This window comes from Mastomys coucha, unplaced genomic scaffold, assembly GCF_008632895.1.
Source record: "Mastomys coucha isolate ucsf_1 unplaced genomic scaffold, UCSF_Mcou_1 pScaffold5, whole genome shotgun sequence".
NCBI lineage: Eukaryota > Metazoa > Chordata > Mammalia > Rodentia > Muridae > Mastomys > Mastomys coucha.
The window spans coordinates 75,926,212-75,934,537 of record NW_022196911.1 but is presented as its reverse complement, the minus strand read 5'-3'; the positions used below and the strand labels follow the sequence as shown (position 1 = coordinate 75,934,537).

General features: G+C 45.5%; 1 protein-coding gene across 3 annotated transcripts in view; it reads right to left on the bottom strand.

The window, feature by feature from the left end:
• Positions 1–4,022: 4,022 nt before the first annotated feature.
• Positions 4,023–8,326, bottom strand: part of Adap2 (ArfGAP with dual PH domains 2) — a 25,995-nt gene continuing 21,691 nt past the window's right edge. For 2 of the 3 annotated variants that reach the window (XM_031353236.1, XM_031353234.1), the window contains exons 9-10: positions 7,407–7,484; positions 4,023–6,539 (exon numbers count right to left, since the gene is read on the bottom strand). In XM_031353236.1, coding sequence (XP_031209096.1) covers positions 6,273–6,539; positions 7,407–7,484 — 345 coding nt within the window. In that variant the 3' untranslated portion in view covers positions 4,023–6,272. The remainder of the gene's footprint in view (positions 6,540–7,406; positions 7,485–8,326) is intronic. The other variant, XM_031353235.1, reaches the window with a different exon arrangement.

Sequence of the window (8,326 nt, the reverse complement as noted above, 5' to 3'; positions counted from 1 at the left end):
CCCAGCTTCTAAAAGTGCCCGGAGCTACTGGATTCTGGCCTGGAAAATCATCTCTCCCTAGTAGCTGGGTCCTGCTCGCCTATTCATAGACATGCAACCCCAACAACGTAAGCTATGAAGAGGGTCCGCTTCAGAAATTCATTTTAGAAGCATAAGAGTAGCAAAATTACAGTTATGAAGTAGCAACGAAAATAATTTTATGGTTGGAGGTCACAACCATCTGTAATGGGATCTGATGCCCTCTTCTGGTGTGTCTGAAGACAGCAACAGTGTACTCATATGCATTAAGTGAATAAATAAATCTTTATTAAAAATAAGTAAATCAAATAATATAATAAAGATATCCTCAGGGACAGACAGAGGTCAGGAGCAAAGGCAGACCATGTACTGTTTGTACTTCATTGAGATTTCTTGTCAGTCTCCTCGGCCTCTCAGAGGGACACACCCACATAAATTCCCCTTTCTCTCTGCCTATTTACTGCCCTTTCTGGTGATAAATTCCTTGACCTTAGGACCTGTTCTCTTACTGATTTCCTCACCCCAAAACTTAGCCACATAGACCCTCAAGGAGTACACAGTGGTAGAGAAGACAGACTAGTGGCTCTTTTTTTTTTTTTTAAATTTATTTTATGTATATGAGTACACTCCAGTGGCCTTCAGACACATCAGAAGAGAGCACTGGATCCAATTACAGATGATTGTGAACTACCATGTGGTTGCTGGGAATTGAACTCAAGACCTCTGAAAGAGCAATCAGTGCTCACTCAGCTTTATTTTATATCATAAAAATATTTTTGTTGGGCTGGACAGATGGCTCAGTAATTAAGAGCACCAATTGCTCTTCTAGAGATCCTGAGTTCAGTTCTCAACAACCACATGGTGGCTCACAACCATCTGTAATGGGATCTGGTGTGTCTGAAGACAGCTACAGTGAGTGTACTCATATACATAAAATAAATAAATAAATAAATCTTTTAAAAATTATTAATTAATTAATTAATTTATTTATTTATTGTTTTTTCAAGACAGGGTTTCTCTGTGTAGCCCTGGCTGTCCTGGAACTCAGAAATCTGCCAGCCTCTGCCTCCTAAGTGCTGGGATTAAAGGTGTGCACCACCATTGCCCAGCATAAAAAATATTTTTGTTAGCCAGGCAGTGGTGGCACACACCTTTAATCCCAGCACTTGGGAGGCAGGGGCAGGTGGATTTCTGAGTTCGAGGCCAGCCCGGTCTACAGAGACAGCCAGGGCTACACAGAGAAACCCTGTCTTGAGAAAAAAAAAATTGTTGCAACTTCATAACTGTAAGTTTGCTACTGTTATGAATAAACATGTGAATATTGGAGTTTGATAGAGGGGTCATGACCCACTCATTGAGAATCACTGCTCTAGCAGGTACCTCAGAAGACATGTCCAAAGAACTTTAGAAGCTAGAGAGGACCCACCTCCATAGGGAGCTTCTTCATTCTGGAGAGATACATCCACAATTTGTATTGCTGCTTCTTTGTCTGGGGAATTCAAAGAAAGTTCAGTAAATTCAGAGAATCTCGCCAAGCATGAAGGTACATATCTGTAATGCCAGCACTCAGGAGGCAGACAGACAGATCTCCGTTAAGTTTGAGGCCAGCCTGATCTACAGAGTGAGTTCCAGAACAGTCAGGCTATACATTAAGAGGCCATGACTCAGTAGGGCAATGGTGGCACATGCCTTTAATCCCAGCACTTGGGAGGCAGAGGCGGGCAGATTTCTGAGTTCGAGGCCAGCCTGGTCTACAGAGTGAGTTCCAGGACAGCCAAGGCTATAAAGAGAAATCCTGTCCCGAAAAATCAAAACTAACCAAACAAACAAAAAAACGTGTGTGTGTGTGTGTGTGTATGTGTGTGTGTGTGTGTGTGTGTGCGTGTGTGTTATATGGAATCTCTTAAAAACCACCTCTCTCTGCTGAAGAGAGGAGAGAACATCTGTTACATCTTTTCATTGAAAGGAGAAGACACAAAGACCCACCAAATAAGAACCTTGGGCATCTGTCTCTCTTTTTATTAACATTTCAGCCATATCAAATTTCTTTCAGTTCTTCTTTCCTAGCCCTTTGAGAATTTTCTTTCCTCAGCTTGAATTATTTCCTTTATCCTATCCCTTTGGAGAATTCCTCTCTCTCTCTTTTAAGAATTATGTTATTATTTTATGTATATGAGTACACTGTAGTTGTCTCATTAAGGATGGTTGTGAGCCACCATGTGGTTGCTGGGAATTGAACTAAGACCCTCTAGAAGAGCGGTCAGTGTTTTTAACCACTGAGCCATCTCTCTGGCCTGGAGAATTTCAATGTTCATATCACTTTCTTGAGAAGTAGGAGCCTGAGTACTTCATCGCTTGCTGCCCCCTGCAGGCTACAATTTGAATTAGCAGGGTCCATCTCCTCCCCTGTCAAGTAAGAGGGTATCCACTCAGCACCTGGGGGAAGTGATCAAGTACATGTAATTTACGTTGAGTTTCAATAATCGGTGCAGCTTCCTTATATTTTTTTAAAGGCTAAACATAATTTCTAGACATGTGTGCCTACGGAGGCCAGAGAGGATGGACCCCCCACCCACCTACACCACACACACCTGGAGCTGGAATCATAGATACTTAGCAAGCTGACTGATGTAAGGGCTGGAAATTCAAATCCTCCACGAGAGCTGCAGTGCTCTTAACTGCTAAGCCATGTTTCCACCCACGGATTTACTTGGGGGGGGGTAAATATAATAAGTAGGGTAAATAGTTAAGCGACATTTCTTTCTTTCTTTCTTTTTTCCCCCATCCTTTGGCTTTTTCAAGACAGGGTTTTTCTGTATAACCCTGGCTGTCCTGGAACTCATTCTGTAGACCAGGCTGGCCTCGAACTCAGAAATCCCCCTGCCTCTGCCTCCCAAGTGCTGGGATTAAAGGTGTGCGCCACCACTGCCCTGCTATCTGAGGTTTTTATTTCTTCTCGCCACCACTGCCCTGCTATCTGAGGTTTTTATTTCTTCTCAAGTGTGAATAGAATGGAGTTCTCCCCGGAGTGCTTGGGTCTGCAGATGTACCCTCTGTGCCTGTCTCCTCTGATATTCGATTCCCGAAGGAAAACCATTAACTTTGAAGAACGAAGCCTGGGCGTTTTATCAATGTTTTAATATGAAAATTCAAATCTATAAAAAATGTTCACAAATAGGAAAATAAATGCCCATTTACATTTCATCTAGATTCATCAGTGGTATGCTCTCTGCATATAGATCTAGAAGTGCAGACACGTGCATTCTATTCCTGTATATATATACATACATATACTGATTTTTTTTCAGTTGAACCATTTAAAAATTGGCCATAGATCCCACTACATTTTACTTCAGTAGGACAGGAACATTCTGTACAAACACATGATAGTTACAATTTTACAATATTGTCATCTAATATACATCCAGATCCTAGTTTCTCCAGAACCAATTATGTCCTTTACAGTTGCTTCTTTTTAAAATTTTATTTTGTGTGTATTATCGTGAGAGTGTTTGATATGCTAGAACTAGAGTTACAGATAGTGGTAGGCTGTCATATGGGTGCTAGGTCCTCTGCAAGAGCAGCCAGTGCTCTTAACTATTGAGCCATCTATCCCATTTAAAAAAAAAAAAAAAAAGATTATTATGTAGTGTTCCGCCTGTATATATACCTGAAAGCCAGAAGAGGGCACCAGATCCCATTACAGATGGTTGTGAGCCACCATGAGGTTGCTGAGAATTGAACTCAGGACCTCTGGAAGAACAGTCAGTTCTCTCAACCTTTGAGTCATCTCTCCAGCCCCTCTCCCATTTTTTGTTTGTTCGTTTTGATTTTTTGAGACAGGGTTTCTCTGTATAGCCTTGGCTGTCCTGGAACTCATTTTGTAGACCAGGCCGTCCTTGAACTCACAAAAATTAGCCTAACTCTACTTCCGAAGTACTGGGATTAAAGGCGTGCACCACCAATGCCACCCAACATTAAGGTTTCTCTTTTTAAAATCCAGGTTCCAATCAAGAATCTCAAACTGCATTTGTTGCCATGACTTGGTACAGGTTCTGTGTTTTCTTCTTCTTTGAATGAGGGTTTCAGGTAACCCAGGTTAGCCTTTCACTATGTATAATAGCAGAGCCTCTGATCTTCCTGCCTCTACTTCCCTAATGTTAAAATTATAGGTACTACCATCCGTGGCTTTGGTCTGTCTGTATGTGCCACCCCCTCTCCTCAGTTTTTTGAAACAAATTCTCTATACATAGCTCTGGTCGTCTTGGAACTCACTATGTAGGCCAGCCTGGCCTTAAACTCAATGAGATGTGCCTGCTTCTGCCCGCTGAGTGCATGGGCCTAAAGGCATGCATCCATGCCTGGCCAATTTTATCTTTTACAATCCTGTCATTTGAATCCCAGGCTGGCTATATAGTAACATGTAAGTAATAAATGAATGTCTGAGGATTTCTTCATAGTCAGGTTTAGATTAAACTTTAAATTTTTTCTGTTTGCACAATCTGAATGCTGTGGGCACCTTTTTATTGCAACGTCCACCCCTATCTGCAGTTGTTGTTGCTTGCTTGCTTGTTTGCTTTTGTTTCTGTTTTTTTTTGTTTTTAGTTTTTCTAGATGGGATTTCTCAGTGTAACCAGCCCTGACTGTGACTGTCCGGGATCTGTCAGTCTCTGTCTCCCAAGTGCTGGATTTTTTTTTTCTGGTTTTTTTTTTTTTTTTTTTTTTTTTTTGGTTTTTGGTTTGTTTGTTTTTGAGACAAGGTCTTGCTATATAACTCAGGCTAGACTTGAACTCCCAGTGTAGTCCAGGTTGTCACTGGGCTCATGGCACTCTTGACTCTGTGACTGGCACACATCACCATGGCCAGCTCTCAGTGCAGTCTAAGGAACCCTTCAGGACTTCTAAGCTTGGAGAGCTGAATTCTTCTCTGTACCAGCTCCTCCAGACTAGGGAATGTTTGCCGGAAGGAGCCTGGGAGCCATAGGTTCAACCACACCCTGAGCCTTGACAGAGTTCACTGACAGGGCAGCTGCTGGCCTCAGGGCTTCCTTCAGGACAACCTGGGCTGAGGTGAACGCTTCTCCAGGACTTCAGATGCTCAGTAGCCAGCCAGATCCTCCAAGATGGGTCACCTCAGGCCACAGCCAGTCTCTGCTGATGTGGCTGCAAGGGAAACAGGGGGACTGGGGAAGATAGCCATGCTGGTGCTGCCCTGCTTGGGGGAGCAGAACATGGAGGGGACATGTGTGGCCTGACAGAGGGAGCCGGGACAACACAGGAAACCTTAAATTAGAATAAAACAGGGAGAAACAAAAAACAGGCCAAAGGAGATAGACGAGTTGGTAAAAACAGAGAGGAAAGCAGGGGCAGAGACTTGGGGATTCAGGCCCACAGAGAGCAGAGAGCAGCTGTCGGGATGCTCAGTCAATTGCCTTCTGTGTGCTTGGGTTTGGGAACTGGATGGCCAAGGCAGTCGTGGGTTAGGTTTTTTTGTTTGTTTTGTTTGGGTTTTGGAAACAGAGTCTCTCATTATGTAGCTCCAGGGGTCCTGGAACTCACTATGTAGACCAGGCTGGCTTTGAACACACAGAGTTCTATCTGCCTCTGGCCCCAACACTGAGATTAAAGGCCTGGGCTAGCCTGAGACAGTTGTATCCATACTGGTGAGTCTAGGGAGGCATCAGGGCTTCCCCCAAGGGCTGTTGGGGTCTCCTGTTCAGTTTGTATTCTTCCAAATACACAGCTTTTCCTTTATGCCCTAGAAGCTTGGCCCTGGGCCAGAGGCTTCCTCCCTAACTCAGCTTTTCATAGGGTTGTCAACAGATGGCAACAGTCTTCTTGTGACACATCTGGGGTGAAGAGGAGGGAGACAGACAAACGAGAGGGCTGAGGAAAAAGACAGCACTAAAAATAGCCTTCCCTCTGGGTGGGGAGGAATCCAGAATCTCTGTGGGTTCCCGGCAGGGTGACCTCTGCTAAGGATCACAGGCCAGTGTTTTCTTGTGAGAAAAAGGACAAGGGTGTGGGGAGGAATCTGCTCAGAGGGTAGCCAGCCTCTGCAATTCTGCTAGGGCCAAATTCCTCCTGAAGTTCATGAGGATGGCTGCATAGAGGAACTTGGTGGAAAAGGGACTTTCTGGCAAAAAAAAAAAAAAAAGTGCAGTGTGTGCTTTTCTATGGCAGGAAATGAGGGAGACTCAAAAAAGCTGAGTCAGGCCCCTCTGGGACCACAGTGAAGGAGCCCTTTTCTGCCCTCACCCAAAAGAACCCCCACCCACCCCCAACTTCTCACTGAGGAGGTGGAGGGGCGACAAGGGACTGGACAGGACGCCCCTCAGACTCTCCAGCCATTCCCGCTGTTCCTTCTCAGTGGGGCAGGTGAAGATGAATTTCCGCTCTGGAGTGATGACAGTAATTCCGGCCTTCCAGCGGTTCCCTCGGATGCCCTTGGGCAGGTCTTCCCATACTTCGTATCCCTGCTCCTTGCTTCCCAGAAAAACCTGGCCCTGCTCAAAAGCATCCTGAAAATGGAAGGCATGTAGTCATCAGAGGTTATCTTGGGGCACAAGAGCCCTTGCAGCCTGGCCAGTCTCAAGGTCAAGTTTGGTAAAGAGATGTGTATATCATTGCCAGATTCAACTTTGATTTGATCTGTTAAAAACCTCAAGCACACTGCACACAAAGCTACTGAAAATACTAACATATAGAGACTACACCAGGCTCGGGGAACTCAAAGGCAGTTTGTTACTGTGGTTTGGTCCCTGAAGATTGCTCCTAGGGTCTCAAACGTGCTGGGCAAGCACTCAGCAGAGCCTAGAGCGCTCTCCCCTCCTCCCCCTGCCCCTCTCATTTTGACATAAAGTCTCACTAAATTACCCACGTTGGCCTAGAACTTATTCTGAAGTTCAGGGGGTCTGTGAATTTGCAATCCAACTGTTTCAGCCTCCCCAGTAGCTAGGATTACAGGCTGGTGTCCTTGGGCCCAGTTCAAGCATTTTATGTGTTAGCAACTTTTATACTCATCATGGCCACTTCTGAGCAAGGCATTCATGCTAAGCCAATATTTTGCAGAAGGGAAATGCAGCATTAGAGAGCTGAGTGCACACCCAGCCTAAGGCACGGCTCTACAACAGCAGGGCTGAGACTAGATAGATCCCAGAGTCCTAACCACTCCACTCCAGACCTCCTGGTTCCTAGGGAGTGGTAACACCGCACTTTAAGCACAATTAACAACAGGATTCTGAATGGAGCTGAGTGAGAAGCAGGGGTTCAGGCTCTCCTGTCCTGAGTTCCACTGCCCTGGGATTCTGGGAGATGGTATGTTCTGAGGTCAGCACTAGCCCGCCTGACTGGGAACATGCTAAGGAGGGATCAGGAACAGCTCTTACCAGGGGATTCTTATAATACAGCAGCCTCCGCTCCTGAGAATCCAAGGCAAACCATCTTTTCTTGAAGGGTTCTCTATGCTGCAAAAGAAAGAACCCCTTAGAAGATGTGACAAAGCCAGGCACAGGGGTCAGGGCCAGTTCAGAGAGAGGTTATCACACCGGTTCTCCAGCCTGGCTTTGGCAATCTGGGGCCAGTTCCTGGGAATGCGTACCCTCCCCAGAAGATGGCCCAGAGACTGAAGTCCAGCCAAATTGGTTCTAGGGTCCACAGGTCTGAACACCTGGTCGATCGACTCTGAGTTGTATATTTTGTTTGTTTATTTGCTTGTTTGGCTGGAGACAGGTCTCACTGTGTAGTCCTGGCTAGGCTGGACAGGGATCCCTCAGCTTCTACTTCTGGCATGCTGGAATTAAAGGGGTACACTACCAGGAGCCAGCACCTGCTGAGATTTGGAGGGCTTTAGTCCAGCCCCTCTCTGCCCCCGACCTCCTCCCTGTTAGAGCTTTGCTCTGCACCTTCAGATGCTGCCTAGGAGTAAAAGGGGTACTTGCCGCTTTCTTGGGCTGTGGACAAATAAGTCTCAGAAGAAGGAAGATAGGGAAGTCAGAAGTGGCTCCTGCTTACCAAGTTGAAAATGCTGCCCTTGGCTCAGGGGAGGAAAAGACCAAATGTAAAAAGCAGGGACTGTGCCTGGCTTCTGAGGGAAGGAGACTATCACCATGACTAGACCAGTTTCCAACTTCTGAGGCTTTCTTTTCTTCTTCTTCTTTATTTTTTTTTAAAGATTTATTTATTTATTTTATGTGTATGAGTACACTGTAAGCCAGGCGGTGGTGGCACACGCTTTTAATCCCAGCGCTTGGGAGGCAGAGGCAGGTGGATTTCTGAGTTCAAGGGCAGCCTGGTCTACAGAGTGAGT